The sequence below is a fragment of the Halichoeres trimaculatus genome, unplaced genomic scaffold (assembly GCF_033239565.1).
Source record: "Halichoeres trimaculatus isolate MK-OKI-2021-1 unplaced genomic scaffold, fHalTri1.1 fHalTri1_scaffold_9, whole genome shotgun sequence".
Lineage (NCBI taxonomy): Eukaryota > Metazoa > Chordata > Actinopteri > Labriformes > Labridae > Halichoeres > Halichoeres trimaculatus.
Window position 1 is genome coordinate 1,350,686 of NW_027437188.1, and position 18,449 is coordinate 1,369,134.

An 18,449-nucleotide genomic window follows, 5' to 3' on the forward strand; every position below is an offset into this window, starting at 1 on the left:
GACAAGTGCACTTAGAAAAAAAAAATCAAATCACAACAGAGAGGGGTTAGACAAACTTCATGTTTCTTCTTTTTCTTATAGACTATAAAAGTGACATCACTAATCTGTTTCCGATACAGAGCATTGACAGTATATAGCGTGTGCCCGCCATTTACCATTGAACAAATTTGAAGACAAAATACCCGTCACAGGCACTGCCATTGGCAGCTATTGTGCTGCCAGAGTCTGTGCAGTCAAGGCTATGAGGGACAGAGTATATAAGAGGTGAATAGAATAGAACTTTATTGTCTTGGTAACAAGTACAACGAAATTGAAGTCACAGCAGCAATCGACAAAACAAAAGCAAGAAAGTGTATAGAAAGTGTAAAAAGGTCCACAAGAAAATAAATGATGACAGCCCGTCCACCACTCTGTTCAGTCTCTGTCTCCTGAATCCTGTCTGACCACAGCAGGTGAAGCTCCTCCAATGTGGCGCCGGCGTCCGTTGTCAGCTCTGTCAGCCACGTCCGTGAACATCACGATGCCACTCTGCCCTCCGGCAGCCCCTCTGCCGCCGGGCAAGCACGGTTAGCTCGTCCATCCCACCGGAGATATTTCCCATGTTCCCAACAACGATAGATGGACAGACAGATCCATGTCGTCACCTCCCAGCTCACACCCGAGAATCAGCACGTCGTCCTCACCTCCTCCTCACCTCACTGGTGTAAGGCTTGATGATTTCCCTCAAGGTGAGGAGGCGGAGGAGGTGAGGACGACGTGTTGGTTCTCGGCTGTGAGCTGGGAGGTGACAACGCGGACCTGTCCTTCCATTTATCGTTGAGTACTCAGCTGATGCCAGAAAAACAGCCAAAAAGTTTGTCTTCATGTAGAAATGAGGTGCTTAGACATTAGCTGTTTTTTTTTTCCTTAAAAAAGGCTTTAAACATGTTTTTTTGTTTAGCACTATCCATTCACATGAGTTAGTATTCTTTAAGCTACAAAATTAAAACTATTATTGAATGCGTTCGAGTTTTATGAACCACATACACCTGACAAATAAAAAAATGTCTTCTTTTAAGACATTAAAAGACAAAAATGACACCTAAATAGCTGTAAAAAGTCTGCCACTGGGCAAGACAAATGTGCTGGTTTACTTTCTTGTAATAATTATATATTTCAACAATTCAGATGTCATTTTTTTTTCATAATATCTAAAAGTATTACAATTTTCTGGATCTGTCAGGTGAATGTGGCTCATGTTCAGTGTATTCGCACCATTTTCACTTACACTGGACAAAAAACCTTTTGATTTGATGTCTGTTTCTGCAGTTCTGAGTAAAGCTTTGCCTCATCAGCACATCAGGACTTTACAGTTTTCACAAATAGTAAAAGTCAGTACATCAATCCAATAATCTGTCATGGGTTGACTTTATTTACTAGTATATCAACACATTACATGCTACAGAAAATTAAAAAAAGGTAATTTGTCAATCATCTTGAAAGAATATAGTGTTATAATAAAATGGCACATTTTGATATCAACACAATTCCCACTGGCACTTTGGCCACTCCTTCCTTTACATAAAAGGAAATGAATGACTTCATGCAGGGCTACTAAAAAAATACTTCTCGGTGGTTTCATTGGCAATACAATTTTCAAGATGATTCATGAAGGTGAGCACCTGCCGAGTGCACGTGTATGAGTGAGACAGTAGCATGGTTTGATCAAAAAAACACAGATGGAGCTTGTAGAAAATATAGCAGTAAACAAAAATGTTACTTTACAGGAAGTCGGCCAAATTTCTTTTTAATAAATCATGTCAAAAAATAGGTAAAGTTAAAAGTTCAGGAAAGAGAGGAGACTTTAAAACTCTAACAAGGAGCAAAATCAACGCTAACAAGCGCTAAGTATTAAGTGCAATCTGTTTCAAACCCAATTTATCTCCTTCAATGTCCTCTTGCAGCACAGGCAGAATCTGCTTTAATTTCTCTAAATGCTACTACAGTGCCACCTAAAGGTTACCTGCTAAAACTCCTGAAGGATGATGTCTGTTAAAGCTTAACACCCCACACCTCGCCAGCTTTAACCCAAACCTACAACGGAGATGATTGTCAGGTGTCAACAAAAAATACAGACTCAAACTTAACAGAGGAACATCATTTCAGGGGGAAAAGGGCAATCTGGACCAAAATAATGGTTCATCGATTGGTAACACAAATATGGCAGAAGGTAGAAATAAAGCATTAGAAAGAGGCGTCTTGTGCATTAACATCAAAGAGGCTTTAACAAAGAAGGCAGAGGATTACACAAGGGAGAAAAATGATTTAAAAAGGGTGCAAAGGAGTCATCAGTATAAAATGGCTGAAAACAAAAAGGCAGGTACAAAATGAAACCATGTTCTCCCCACTCTGACCAGATGGGAACACAGGAGGGTCTGTTTTGCCAAAGGTATATTCAGTGAGTCAAGAAGCTGAGCACTAACATGAGAAGACACTATGAACTAACATGGTGGACAGCCTACATTCACTCCTTTTCGACTTCATCCAGATGCAGAATGAGCAAGCACACATGGCCTTATGAGGGCTGCAGGCCAACGGATGAGGCCCCTCTTGAGCCCCCCCAACATGCAGCAGTAAAAAGTGTTCAACTGGAGAAAAGAAAAACCAGCTATGAAGAAAACTACAAATATAACAAAAACAATATCTTAGCATGTAATGATAATCACATAGTACATTATTTCATAACAATATGTTCTTTTTTTCTTACAAAAGACTACTGGTGGTACTTGGTCAGAATAGATGGGTGAGCCAGGCTGAGGTGAGTCGGGTGGGAGGTGTGTGAGGTTGAATGTAGTGTTGCCTTTATCATCACCTCAGTAATAGTCTCCAAGTTTCTCAGGCTTTCCTCCCTGGAGTTGCTCTGCAACGGCGATAACTACACAATGGCGTTCCAAGCTGCCAGACTCCTCTCAGGTTTGTTTCCTGTGTTTGGTTTTTGGTGCGAGACTGCTCCCTCCTGTCCTGTGTCCATCTGGGAGATAAAGTTCTTGTGTTCTCCATCTCCAGCCCCTCAGTTCTCGTCTCTCACAGGCCTGTTGAGCTTTTAGTAATGCTGCATTCATGTCCATTTAATCAAGTCGTACACACAAAAACTTCAACCTAAAAATATCAGAGGTGCAGTGCAGGAAGCCAGCAAACGGAGAACACTGTGAGATCCAGGCTGTAAACTAAAGACTTCTAGGACACAGGTTTCTGTTTCCAGATCTCAAATTTCTGGATAAGTTTGGAATACACTGACATTCAATGTGGAGGATTGTTTAATTGCCAGCTTTTATGGTGAATTAAAAGAACATCAGCCTCATTCTTTGTACAGCAAAGATGATAGGTGGTAGCTCAGTGTAGCACCAAGCCTGGGAGATGGACTGAAATCTAAACTCAGTGTGAAGTTTGTGAATTGAAACATTACTTTTCCTCTCATTTGTTGGATTGAGAAGTTATTTACACAGTCCTCCGTGACGTGTGCGTTCACCCTGTTGATTCAAAGGGAGGTGTTACACTTCATAAACTCTGTGGACTCAACAAACTGCAAACCATGGATGTATTATAACAGCTGACCTGTGACTGGTTAAAAAGGTTTAATCTGATGTGGGAATCCTTGTGCTGCCGTCCTGGGTCAGTTTATCTCCCTTATCTATTCTGCTCTAAGTTAAATTTGTATTGGATCCACTTAATCCAAACACAGACCTTTAAAGTACCAAATCTGGATCACTGGTGCTCTGAAAGGAATGACCAAAGTGTCCACAGGGGGCGACAAAATCCACACAAATGGAAAGATCCTGATACTGATTTTCATTTCATGTCTATATCATTTGACTTTAGAGTTGTTTGGCGAATAATTTCAGGAGAAAGGGTTCTTTGATAAACTTGATGTCCATCCCAACTATATGTATTAAAAGTAGAATATCAAGGACAGAGTATAAACAGCCATTCCCTAATTTACGTTACCAATAGACATCTAAAAGTCTGGTGTTGAGGTTATAATAATACATTCATGATTCGAAGCAGACCCCACCTTCCTGAAACTGTTCAACATGCTCTGGATTTCCCATTGGACATGAATGCAGCACTGGGTGACTCTGCAGCTCTGTGACCGTGATGACTGATGAGGGCGAGGATGTAAAATGACACAGCGCTGCAGAGTTGTTATCTTCTGGCTCCAACACAGGAAGAGGAGTGGCTGAAGTCCACCGCAAAGAGCCTCCTGAGGAATGAGTGTCAATAATGTGTTCATGACGGTGACATGAAGAAGGGTAGGATCTACAGGGCGTGGTTTACAGCTCCTCCGCAGAGGTGGAGGAAAGAGGAGTTGTGAGGAGTCAGAGGGGGGAGAAATGGAGGCTGTATGTGGCACCAGGGTCCAAAGAAAGGCCTGTTTGTATGGTTTGAGATACTTTATGAAAGTGTACTCTCTGTGGAGGGGGTGAGGGTGAGTGTGGGGGAGAAAGAGGTGAGAAGGGGTCCAATACTAGTGTCCAGGTTGCTGCCCGGCTGTCCGCTCTCAGCTGAGCTCGTCCTCGGCGTTTTGCTGATCCAGCAGTTTAACATGCGTGAAGGGAAAGTGGCCGCGTTTGCCTTTACATTCACCCTCCCACTGGCCGTTTACGTTAATTTTGGTCACCTTCACCAAATCGCCCACCTGTGGAGGCAAGGAGAGAGGGTCACACATCATTTCACACAAGATGCTCTTGTTTTTTCAGTAAAATATAGGGATGGGAATCAAAAACCGGTTCCTGTTGAGAATTGATAAGAAATGTTTCAATCCATTGATATAGTAAGCCTTTGTGCTTAACGATTCCCTCATCAATTCTTTAAATTGTGCCGGAGCTAAGCTTAGCAGTTAGAAAACTCTGATCCAGGATTTTTAGCTTTAAGTTTTACTGAAGAACTGACTTCACAAAGAAATGTACATTACTCTCTCAGGAGATTCATATTCAGTACCATTCGAAATGGTATAAATCCCCTTATTTACCAAAATAACAAAATAGCGCAAGATTGATGCTAACTCATAGGGGAAACTGCATTGATATGCTAGCAGTTAGCATACATCATTTTAAGTTCAGCTTCAGAATAGAATTTCAACTTCACAGAATTATAACACATCAACTCTGTAAAAATACTGAGAATTTCAAATGTCAAAAGCTAACAGGCAATTGCAAGGCTCATGGCTGACTCCATAACTATGGAAAGCTTCCAAACAACTTAAACCATTGCTATAACCACTTTGAGACACTAGATGGCCTACTTGTTGTTGACACAGAATACCTGTAAAGCTACTTTTTGTACCAAGAAAATTCACAACAGGAATTCATAAGGGAATCAATAAAGAATCAGATCCATAAGCAGAATCACCAAGGGCATCGGTATTGACAAAATCATATCAATTCCCATCCCTAGTAAAATAAGAAAAGTTAGTCCACTAAGAATTTACCATCTCTAGAAAACAATTTGTCAAAAGAAACTAAACATTGCTGAGAAATGAGACATCACTGCAATCACACCTGGAGCAAGAAACACCAACCAACAACTACTTCCTGTTTCAATTTGAAAGATAACTGGTCCCTTGCTTTTAATAGTTGGAAGATCTAATTGACAGATGTGCTCAGAGAGTTAACCTACATCAGCTACACACTCATTCCTGTGGGGACTAAGCTGGAAAGAAAATTAACACAAACAAAAAAAAGTCACCTCTTTTCCTTAGCAGAGGGAGAAATGTTTTTCTTTGACTATCTAGTAACGTGACGTCAGATCTCCTAAATAAATCCTAAAAACTAGCTTACATGTCACAAGCTTTTTTTTTCTGTTTTAGTCTGTTATCGTCATCATCATCATCATTCAAGTTTCTCACATGGTCCAATGTTAAAGGAGAAAACTAAAAACCACAAAAATTGAAACATTGCCAACTTGCATTTTAAATCAATTCAGCACCCCAAACATTGTAAAAGAATTGAATCTGGAAAAACGCATATCACCCTTTTTCTTCTCATTCTCTTCCTCTTCTCAATGGATGAAACCTGCATCTTCTTGTCTGTTTCTTTCTTTTTTATCTTTTTTAGAGTAGAGGATTTTGGCCCAACTTCTCTGACTGTACTGTGCACTAAGAGGAGAAAGACCTCTGAAAAGGTCAAAAGTCTAACAAACGTGGAGAAGACAACAGCACTATTCTAGACTGGTGCATCTCAGAGTGTGGCTTGATGACCCCGCTGAAAGCTATAGGCTACAAGCACCCCCCATCGGTCTTTGTCAGTGACGTCATCTACAAGCCCCTCCCGCCATTTTGGTGGGTAAACGGATGTAAACAATAGAGGTTAACAACAGAGGTAAACGGAGAGGCAGTGAGGAGCTCTACGATTTTATACAATGTTAAAACTAAAAAAACAAAAGCCAAACGAGCAAAAACCATATCGAGATATGCTGACAAAAGATGCCAGGGAAAGATATTTTGAAAAAATTGTCAACAATAAACAATATTGATCGGTGCATTAAGATGCACTGCGGCGTTTGCGGATGTGATGTCACCTGACAAAGACCGATTTCCCCACATTTCAAGGCAACAGGTGGATTTTTAACAACCCGGCAAGTCTTCTCTTTGCCCATCTGTGTGGTGCAGATGTGTGTGACTTCAGTGGACAGGTAGAGGAGCACATGACGACTAGCAGGCAGCAACATTGTCCACCTCCATGAAGGCGTCCACTGAGCCAGACGTTACATCAAAGTTTACTCTGCTGACGGCTCAGAGGAACAAAAGTGATAAGAAGAACAACTTACTGGTGTAGCTTCTTCTATTAAGACTTTGTTATTATTTTAAGAAACCAAATAATTGATTTTTCTTAAACCACTGGTAGATTAGGCATTGTTTTTGTCTGTAAATATGAATTAAGGGTGTATTCACACCTGTGGCTCGTTTGCTTTGTTCCGATTCAGGGGCAAAACCGATACAATTGTAGCGGTTGTCACTTGGTTCGTTTGTGTTCACAAGGCAAAAGTCTCTTGCGGTCCAGAGTTGTAAACAAATGTCACGTACGATCGATTTTTTATCTCATTGGTCAGAAATCATACCCGGAAGACGATGAGTTTCCCTATCTTCATTCATTCATTCATGTTCTCACCCGCCATGGAGCATCAACAACGTGTGTGGATAGTTTGCATTACAGCATTTATCTGGCTAATGTACCAGTGTGTGCTTTATGAACAACGTGCATTTTTTCCTGGAGTCCAGACTGCGTCTGGAAAATAATATCCTGTTGCATGTCTTGAGACGAAAACATGCTGGCTCACGTCACCACAGACAAAAACGGGCTCTGATGGGTGCACAACACATTCTACTCTCACAACTACCACAGTTATGGGTCAGTTGTGCCTGTTGCTGGGCTGTTTGTGTTCTCACTGTACAGGAACCGCCACAGGGCGCGTATGGATGCTAGCCGAGACCACCTATTTTTGGCGATCTCGACCCTCTTGTTTTGTCCTGCATCCGAGCGTGATTGCTGTGTTGACATACGCCAAAACAAACTGGACTTCTGGGGGGGCTGCCCACTGTTTCGGAACAACTGTCCCAAACAGTCCAGGTGTGAATACACCCTAAGACACATCTGGACTTCTCAGCTTAATGTGGCTCATATTAACTCTAATAAAACTGTTTTCCTTCAAAATAACACATAAAACTTTGATTAGATTTCTATCTAATTTCTATTTGCAGTGTACATCTGAAACAAACAGGGAGGAATGGAAAAAGATAGGGTGGAACATGCTGCTGTGTGTAGGGAGAGAGGAAGAGCTGCAGGTGTGTGTGTGTGTGTGTGTGTGTGTGTGTGTGTGTGTGTGTGTGTGTGTGTGTAAATTAAGTGCTGATGGGAAGCAAGGTGTGCAAATATGAGATGTTTGTGAGCAAATAGCAAAATAAGAGGAAGAGTAAGCTGTACTTCACGTGGTATCTAACCTGAACCAGTATGATCAGGTAAAAACTGTGTAATGTTTGGTTGAAATGTAGACTTCAATGCTGAGCCTCGCACATATAACATCATTGATGTAACATGAACTTTGACTAAAGGTTTCATTAATAATGAATGACTTGTTAAACAGCTGGTAGAAACACCGTTGTCCCTTGGTGGGTCTCTAGGATTGGCTTAGGACATCCAGATATGTTCCACCAGGAGGCTTTAAATAGGAGGCAGTGATACCTTCACATGGTGAAATACATGCAGACCTTATCACTGTTATGTAAAAAGCCACAGCCGCTGACACAGAGGGGTCACGACAAGTGGATGATTTATTGGGTCGCAAAATACTCTGAGTTGTCAGGCTATTTATGCTCCCCATGTACGACACAGAGACATCAGGAGAGAGATGATCACAAACCCTGAGAATATTCTGTAATTCAATCTGCATAACCACAGAATCTACCCTTAAGTATTCTTTAGTTGGTTAATAATAAATCCTTATGTTCATACTTTGCTGACTGGAAAGCAAAATTCTCCAAATTCACCCAGTGTCTTAAGGATGTGATACTTATCCCAAGCTCCAGTGGCCGCAAAAACCTGTTAGGCTTCCTGGATTAATCTGCTCCTACAGCAAAAAGGTACCTTTAATCTTAGTCAGTGCTAATCCAAGGAGACATTTCACTGCAACAGTTCAGAGAGATGCTGAAACCTGTTTGTCATGTCTTCCGTTTTCCTTTGCAAAGATTGAAATCTGTGAAGAAGGCACGAGCCAGTCTGTCTTTGTTGACCATCTACATTAGAAATGTGTTAAGGCAGATTTAGGGCCACATGGTCCTCCGTAAGTCACTGGGGGGTGTGACCTTATTCAGGACTTGAACTAACACATAATCTGCCCAAATAATCCTCCATGTGTGGGGTAAATGCAACACTTTATTGGTCCTTGCAGCCCCTAATGTGGAATCATAAATATGGAACATGTTCAAAGTTGTATGATGTATGAGATCTCGGACTACCGCTGACAGAATACCTGCAAGAGCCAATGACAGAAGCATGCTAGGAAATGTTTCTTTAATATTTTGGAGTCACATTTGATCAGGCGGGACTCTGTGGGGTCTCATTTAAACTTTTTTGAGCTCAAACTTTAAAACATAACCTAGCCCTGCAACAATTAAAGTTGTGTTCAGCGTGATGCCAAATAGCTCGTCTCACACCCCTTAGTAGCTTTTCGTGAAAGTCTCAAGTATCACACTAATTTTTTAGCTTGCGGGACTGAAATCCCTTCGTTTTCAGTTTAACAACCAATTACTTAAGTGAGTGCTCCAGCTTTGCTGGAGCCTCATGGCTCCTGTGTACGCCTTATCGAGTAGGGGTGTAACAGTATATGTATCCGTGCCAAACCACTCCATAAGGCCATTCGGTTCGGTACGGTGCTGTAGTCGAACGAGTACAGTAAGTTTACGTTAGCCGCTGCACATGGCTCTTTAATATTCACATGAGTACTCGTCTATGATTGGCTGAGTAGGGAAGGCGTTTTAATATTCATGAGGAAAGTGGTCTGTGATTCGTGCTTTGCAATCATGTGCATATCATGTGGATGTGATGTCTCACGGTGAGCCAATCAGAAGATGAATATCAAAGAGCTTCCGTAGCCACAGGAGCTTGTGTCTGAATTGTGCATCATGGCTGCTGCTAACGACCAACCGGAGCTTGAAGAGCCTCCCCCCTCGCTGTATAATGGCAAGTTTTCGGTTTCATCAACATGCTAAAAAAGCAAATGGTTTTGCGTTGTTCCATACTGTACCAAAAATGTACCGAATCATGACCCCTAAAACCAAGGTACGTACCGATACACCCCTATTATCGAGACATTACAGCTCGGCAGACAGTGGAGATGTTGATGATGTTAAAAATCTGCGGTCACTGAGGAGTCAACCGGCTCCAAAGGCTTCTGTTCAGACACTGTTCAAAATACACAAGCATTGAAACAGAATGTACCTGTGTGAGCTGCACGAATGAGCTCTTGGTTCATTCTGTCTTTGTACACAGGATGGGTACTGAGTTAGGTACTTTTATAAGAACCTACCGAGTTCCACCTGTAGTACAGAGTGGCTATTCGCATAAAATCAAACGGTACCATGTTAAGGTACCTAAACACATCCTTGTGACTGTGAGAGAGTGAAAGAGAATGTGATTCTCCATACTGGACATAAATACAGCATTGCAGGGTTATATATGGAGAAATCAGTAGGTTAAATCGAAAAAATGTGAGATTTTATTATAAAAAAAAAATTATTACCACATAAACACACACAGAAGAACCGAAAAGTGGTACTGTTGAGTACTGATACTGATTGCCAGGTACCAGGCATCTGTACAGTATCATTTCAAATGTAAAATGTACCCATCCCTACTTTAAGACAGTAGCAAAAGCAAGTAAGATCTCAGACTGTAAACACAGGAGGGGAAAGTCACATTTTTACTTTGAACAGCTTACCTTGTTGTTAGTGTTGTCACGATAGGGCTGAATAATTTATCGTTTTCAGATCGAAATCGCAATTTTAGACAATACAATTTTGAGATCGCCAAAGCAGCAATTTTTTGCAGCACTCCTGACTGACTCAGGATCTGTTGTGTCAAGTATTATACACATTATGTTTTATAAATTTGTAGACAATCTATATGTTAAAAGTGCTGGTAAGCAGGTCAACAACACAAAGCCTCTGTTTAGGAGTAAAAGTTGATGAAAACAGATTATTTACCATCACTATTGATGATTAAAAAATCGTGAATTGCAATATCTGCCAGAAAAATTAGATCTTTTTCTAAAATTGTTCAGCCCTACATGTGAATATCCCAAAGCTAGATTTTAAGAAAATCGTGAATCGAATTGAAATCACAATATCTGCCAGAAAAATCGCTACTCAATCTTTTCTTAAAATTGTTCAACCCTATGTCACGATACCAAAATTATGATTCAATACGATACCTGCCTGAAAAAATTTCGATATCGATACTTAATCAATACCATGGCAAACTTAAAACATTAGAAAACGAATAGAATAAACAGCTTGAAGAGAATGCTGCCTCAAGTGAGTTTTCTGACATCTGCTTGTGTTTCTGTGGGGCTAAGGGAGATTTGTAAATTGAGTTAATATTTCAGAAAACACACACACACACACCCACACCCAAGTTTTATAGATTACATGCAGAATCGATTCCTGGAGGGAACCTGAACTCATTTATTATTCTCAAGAATAATCCAACTCAATAGAAAACCAGAAAAAAATAATTGTTGTACAGTGATGAGCAGGTAAACTAACCCTGCCAGACTTTAACATCCATCTGTTGTTTTCATGCTCAGCACACTGTAGTTTAGCTCACACTGTGTGTGTTGAGACACTGAAAAGCACCCTTTTAACAGGAATACTCTAAAAAAATGTACCTGTGTTATTTAAGCCCCTTTACAGATGCAACACTTTAGTGTCTCCTGTAGGTTTCTATCATCGTTAAAGTTAGAAAACTACTTGTCACTGATTTAAACTGCATCACCACACAGCTCTGTGACTCAGGGCTGCATGTGCTCTGCAGCTCATGTGTTTATGACGCTGATTATTTGTCATACCAACTACAAGTCGTGGTGAACTAGTTTGCTGTCACAAAGTAACTGACAGTTGTTTGACTTTTGTGTTTGGACACGGCGTTTGAATCTGTCTCTCTTGCTCTTTGAGCAGGTGGGGATGCTGAACGGTGAGGTGCTTCATCATGTTTGTAGTGTTTCCTCCGTGTGTGTCAGTGGTAAGCTTTATAGACAGGCTTTGAAACATGTACTAGCTTATGAGGCTGCAGGCAAGCAGAGTAATTCCAAATTTCGCTCCGTGCTCTGGCTTTTTTGACAAGCTGCAGCTGGTTCACAGGAGCGCTGGAAACTTGGAGCCATGTCTGTAACGTCGTCTGTACGTTTGCATGCAGCTTAAGAAATCAAACTGTGAGGTAGTCAGCACGAGATCCGATAATTAAGATGCACGTTAACAACTTCGTCGGACTGAAAACGACCAAGCATCAACACGCTAAGCTAATACTGGCTCACTGTTTAGCTTCACAACAACACACACACTTTGGAAAGAGAACAAGTCTCCGCCCATTCCTCAGAGAGGAGAGAGGACCCAGCTTGGTGACTGCAGACTCACAAGTTGCCTGAGTCAAAATGTCTCTGATTCAGATGAAAAATTGCCTTGGAGTATCAATACCGAAACTATGTCGTATTGTTTACTTTTTGAAAACAGGGGGTGTCGATACTTTCTCAGTATCAGTATATCGTGCAACCCTACTTGTTGTCTGCATAACACTCTGAAACGTCCTTTCACACAAAGTACTGATATAAACACAGAGACAGTCACTTATGCTTAAGCTAAGGCACATCCAAAACCACCCAAATCAAACAGATTATTGCAAGCTGTGTGAGCGCATCCCTCAAGAGCATTTTTCTGCTTTGAGGTGCATGTGTTGACGACAAGAACCTAAAAATACCCCGGCTGCAATGTCATGAAATTGTCAAGGATAGGGATGCACGATAACTAACGGACCGATAGTTATCGAGCCGATAACGGGAAATTATGACGTCATTCCTATCGGTCCGATATTACGGCGGCTAGCCCCGATAACGTGTATCTTTGTCCCGCTCTCACTGTAAGACATGAACGGCCTGCAGTGAGTGATGCGTTCAAGAGGCGTTGGCAAAAAAAGGAAATTACAACATTTCTTGACTGAAAAATTTAAGAGTTCCCCCTCATGTCGGAAAAGACTCAGTTACAGACTTGAATTGGCATCCACAGTATTTTTTCTCATGTTACACAAAAAATGCAAATATAAATTTAAAAAGGCCGAAAGAAGGACTAGCAAACGTTGGAACCGTGATTTTCCGTCACATCCTAAATGCATCACAACACAGCACAGCATGTTGAGGCTTCAAAACAGAAAACATGGAGTCGACTGTGTCGGACTTCTTTGAAGTTTTTGAAGAAGACATTTATTCCAGGAAAGTTCCATGAGGAGGAAAAGGGAGCAGCTTCAATACTTAAAACCTAATCAGTCACCTGAAATGTAACCATCGCTTCGACAGAGTTTTGAAAGCACGAGGACACCCGGGATGCTAAAGACGCTAGTAACGTAAAGCCGACCGCAACGAATCCACTGGGACTTACACACTTTTGAAAAAATCCAATAAATTTGCTGGACATGACTCACAGGCTAAGTCAATTAATTTTTTAATTTGTTTTGAATACAGTGTCAGGTCAGAACATGTGCCATCTTTATAGGCACGAACAAAACACTGAATGAAAATCATCATCTCCAGCTCACATACTGACACACTGAGTGAGATCTTACACACACCTCCGCACCTCCCTCCTGCTGCTCTCTGACTCTGACCCGCTCACAGCCGTCATGATGCCTTCATACTGACGGTCAAAAACACAAACACAGAACTAACATCAGAGCTGTTACAGTATGAACGCCAGAGTCCGTTTGTGACACGTACGTGTAGGTGAGGGAGGTGCGTTGTTATGATAAAGTGACGTGATTTTTAAAGGTAGTATAGTATAGTATAGTATAGTATAGTATAGTATAGTATATGGTATAAAGGTGTTTCCATTGCATATATTGTGATAAACTTCCCTGAAAAATCACCTCATGAGAGCATAAAAACTTTTTATCCAAATTTGAGAGGTTTTGCGAAATTTTGGTGTCTCTATTATTAATTTTTTACGACATTTAAGTTGCAGAAAAAAATAAGCGAACCTCATTTACTGTAGTGAAAAGATTTTCGTTTGAATCAAACCAGAAGCCAGAGTCCTTTAAGGTACATAGATAGATAGATAGATAGATAGATAGATAGATAGATAGATAGATAGATAGATAGATAGATAGATAGATAGGAACTTAATTAATCCCTCAGGAAGGTTACCCAGGAAATTCAGATTCCAGCAGCAGTTGCACCAAAGAATAGAACCAGCACATAAGTAGAAAAAAAAAAAATATGGTTTCAAACTCAAGTTATATACAAGCACTATACTGTACACAGTAGCTGCAATTATAATAGTAATTTGGTTTTGTTTATAGAATTCACGTCATGATCTTAGGTTTATATATAAATGTGTGAGAGTGTATGTTATCGGTTATCGGTATCGGCCTGTAAAAGCTGAAAGTTATCGGTTATTGGTATCGGTTCAAGAAAAAAGTTATCGTGCATCCCTAGTCAAGGATATGTCAGGAGTTAGGGTGTGAAAAGTGCTGTAGCATTTCTGATAATGTGATGTGAAAATGACTTTAAAGTCTAAACATAACTTAGCCTCTAACTGTGTAATACCCAAATGTTTCAATGTCTAGTGAGATAGAAGGTCCTTCATTTCATTAAAAGAAATGTGCATCCAGTTAAGGCACAGCTAGCATATGATACATGTGAACTGCTCCATGATGTGCAGGAAGTGCTGTTCAGTAAGGATCAGGGTTAAAGTCAGAGTCCTCTGTAGGCACCAAGTTAAGGAAACACAAGCCAATCATTAACCGTCCAGTTACACCCTCCTGAGTCATTCCTGGCCAACTGGAGCATAGAAAACATGCAGGTCACAGACAGGAGAGTCTGCTACAGGTAGGAGTGGCAGAAACCAGCCCATACAAAGGCTCTACCTTTCATGTCAGAGAGTAAACTCTCATGAAGGTTTCTTCTTGATGACCAATAAGAAGGTTAAAGACAAACCCACTCATCATCAGACACCACAAAGAGCCAAAGAAGAAAAGGATGAATGCTAACTGGTGTGTCTCCTGAGTTCTGGAGCTCACTCTCAGAAGAGAGGGCCTCTGAGTCTGACTCCCGACTCTGTTTGACTCCTGGCTTCAGAGAGACCAAAGGAAATGGTTCTGTTCCCAAACACAAACTATTTCCTTCCCCCAATGACCTGCGCTGTGGGAGTCCCGCTCTCGCTTCCGCACAGTTTAACAACCCAGTCTACAAGTGCAAGGAGCTCAGCTTGGTGACAGTTTTCTTATTGGGGTGTCCAAAAACTGAAAACCTAGGAAGACGACCAAGTGTCCTTTTAAACAGTCTGCCTTCCTGCAGTTCACAATCACCAGATGATAGGAGACAAAATACCACGAACACACACACACACACACACACACACACACACACACACACACACACACACACACACACACACACTTACCTCTAAGGCCAGGGCAGTCTTGTCGTAGGCGTTTGGCACCCTCTTCTGTATGGCCTTGGCAAAGACAGGTCCATTCTGCAGGTTTGGGAGGGGGGTGGGCTGGGCGTACTGGCTTGGGTCTCCCAGGAGAGGACCTCCTGCCTGGGCTGCAGAGCCGTCAGAGTTCCCTACCATCCCCATTGATCCAGGCGCCCCCCCGGGTACGACGGACCCAGCTCCTGAACTTGGAGACGCCGGTCGGTACTTCTCCACGTACGGCACAGGAATCATCCCCGCCCGGCCTTCAGAGTTCTGGGCGTTCCACCACTGCTCCTCGGGCTTCTCCAGAACTCGAAGAACATCGCCCTTTCTAAACGGCAGATCCTCCTCATCATTCCCAGGGAAATCAAAAAGTGCTCGGACATATTCGTCTTCCAAGCGCGGCGGGGGGCCTGCACCGGGGCCCACGCTGATAAAGGAAGTGTGTTTGGACTTGTTGATGGGTTCTATTAAGGTAGTGGTGTCCAAGTAATGGATTTTGTAGAACTCTAGCAAAGCAGGAAGAGCATCAAACTCCTGGTCGCCAATACGAAACCTGGGATGGGCCAAACCTTGAGAGAATGAGACGAGACGAAGAAGAGTTAGGGACACATAACGAGCTCTGCAGGTTTAAATGTCACAGATCTGAAATTAAACCAAGTGCAATGGAGGTGACTTCCAGAATGAGCAGGAAGGAGTTTTATTTCCGAGTTTAATCTTTCTTTCCACCTTTCATATTCATGTTCCTTCTAAAGAAAGATTTGTGTTGGGTTTTGCAACTGCATGAAGAAATACAACAAAAATGTTCCGACGCAAGAAAACCCAGCAGAGATAGTAGACCACCTTGGGTCAAAGTCTGTGTGAAGCTAGCAGCGTTTACAGCTCCAGAGGGTCAAAAGGTAGATGATCCTGGTTTGAATAGGGCATTAAGATTTACTTTTTATTAATCCCCTTGGAGGAAATTCTGTTTTTCCACTCTGAACATGCTATATATACACACACATGCACAAACAGCACTTTTGCACAGAAACATACACTGATCGAGGTCAGAGTGATGGTGCTGCACCTTCAGTGCACACCTGAGCAGTTAGGGGGTTTGGTGCCTTGCTCAAGGGCACCCGACAGTGCTCAGGAATGTAAGCCAACACCTCCGCAGGTATCAGCCCAATTCCAATCTTGGTCCGCTGGGCTTGAACCAGCAACCCTCCAATCCCTAAGCCAAGTCCCTACAAACTGAGCTACTGCTGCCCCCAGAACCAGAATCATCAAACCAGAACTTATACATGACTGTCCGTTATTTGACCAAACATACTGCCCACCTGGGTGTTAAATCAAAGATGTTAAAGAGGGAGAAATGGGAGACTACCCAGGGCCTCTCCCTCCACTTATGTTTTGTCAGGTGGTGCATGAAAACCCTTTTTTTTTCCATCAGTTAAAATGATCCACTTTCATTTTCAGAGTTTCAAAGATAAAGTCAGTAAAGAACTGAGGAGATCCCAATTTAAGGCCCAAACCATTGAGACTGTATCTGATTTTTATAGTGGGTTATACGTTTTTCCACTGTATGTCTAAAGAAGTCACACAAATCATGGTCTAGATGAATCTGAGATCTATGATAGAAGTTAAAATTGATTATAAGTGAAATAATGAAATTTCAAAGCGTTAAACCATACAAAAACACAAAATAACAGGTGCGACAACGTTTTAAAGACTATTAAGTTAAATCTACTTGGCATTGTTTTAAGGAGGGCTGCAATGGTGGATATACTATTTTCTCTGTGTTAACGATTAATGTTTGCGTTTTATAGAGGAAAGACTCAGCTTTAAAAGCTTTCTTGCACATGGAAAACAACACACAAAGGTCGAGTTTACTTCAATTGGTGAGTCAATCAGAACACATCAAGCAATCTGTATAACTTTGCAGCATGTTAAGCGCATTACACACCCCCTGTGCACATGCTGGTGTTTGTAAAAAAATACATCTATCATTCCAACACCTTGCTCTGTCTCTCTTCAGATCAAAGATCCTTAATCATCGGAGTGTATCACTGAGTTATGGTCACAGCTTTCAGTGTGTCAGAGTATATTAGGGGTATGGTGGTAGAAACCGTGCATGGTTATTTTGGACAGTAATGCTGGGGCCCGATGTAACAACTTCGCCTGATGACAGCCCTGAGAATTGTGCTGACAAAACGTGCAGCAGTGATTTGCAGAATCAATCTGTCGTATATTGTGAAATACCTGTCTGAGCACTTTGCAGAGTAGATGAAGATGCGTCTTCGGAGAATTAAATAAGCACGTTTGAATGTGGCCTGCCCTAATCTACTGAACAGATAGTAGGAAGGCACTATTGCGCATCTCCTTTGGTGCAAGTCATGCAAGAATGGTCACCGCCGTGCCCCAAATGCAGCGGCCACCCGAACCCTCTGCTGCCTTACCTGGACCGGATTGTCGGTTGTTGCTGATGCTGTTTATTATGTAATGTGAGACTTTGGAGTTCTCTGATACGGAGAGCACGTAGTCACCGGGGCTGGTGATGGAGTCCCGGACCAGAAACACGCCGTGCCTCTGCCCCTGCAGCAGAGACACAGCCTCCTGCCTGCTCAACCGACCCCAGTACCAGCTGCCGCGGTCCTCCGCGTCAAAATTTCCGGCCATGATAACCACTCAAAGCCGAGGCTTCACCGGGCCTTCCCTTCTCTCCCTCCCGTTCTCCACAGACGAAGCCTTCAACTCATACACAAACTTTAGCGCCTGGAGCACGCTCAGTAAACAGGAACATCCGCAGCTATAGCAATCTGGACATTAATCCGCTAATACAGAACCAGAACCAAAAAATTTAAATCACTCCCTTTCGCCTTGGGGCTGGAAATTGGGTCCAACGACGATGTAGTGTGATTTGGCGACAGAATAAAAGGCACAATCCACCGAGCGACGACAACTAACTTCAAAAACTGAAATGGCGGATACGGGAAAACAAAAAAGACCCCACTCACCGGATGTGAGGTAAAGTGACGCAGCGCTGTCAATTTTCAAAAAACGAAGAAATCTTTATTTGAAATAACAACTAAAAACTCTATTTTAAATTGAATAAAATCTCTTAATTCGAAACTATATAATATTATTATTAATAATAATAATAATAATAATAATAATAATAATAATATAATTGTTTATATATATATATATATATATATATATATATATATATATATATATATATATATATATATAT

The 18,449-nt window shown here is 41.7% G+C and overlaps 1 protein-coding gene across 1 annotated transcript; it reads right to left on the bottom strand.

Annotated features, from left to right (window-relative positions):
* Positions 1-1,097: 1,097 nt before the first annotated feature.
* On the bottom strand, positions 1,098-18,206 carry crk (v-crk avian sarcoma virus CT10 oncogene homolog). The gene is made up of 3 exons (XM_074679940.1): positions 17,653-18,206; positions 15,197-15,786; positions 1,098-4,675 (listed from the first exon to the last, which is right to left on the bottom strand). The coding sequence occupies exons 1-3, from the start codon at positions 17,870-17,872 to the stop codon at positions 4,538-4,540; spliced, it is 948 nt and encodes a 315-aa protein (XP_074536041.1). The 5' UTR covers positions 17,873-18,206; the 3' UTR covers positions 1,098-4,537.
* Positions 18,207-18,449: the final 243 nt, after the last annotated feature.

What these genes read in the sequence shown, in the direction of transcription:
- crk (XM_074679940.1), bottom strand. Translation starts at nt 17,872, where the DNA reads ATGGCCGGAAATTTTGACGCGGAGGACCGCGGCAGCTGGTACTGGGGT. An exon ending in CAACCGACAATCCGGTCCAG is followed by an intron (nt 15,787 to 17,652) that starts GTAAGGCAGCAG and finishes CATTCTCTCAAG; the next exon opens with GTTTGGCCCATCCCAGGTTT. An exon ending in AGACTGCCCTGGCCTTAGAG is followed by an intron (nt 4,676 to 15,196) that starts GTAAGTGTGTGT and finishes TTGCCTCCACAG; the next exon opens with GTGGGCGATTTGGTGAAGGT.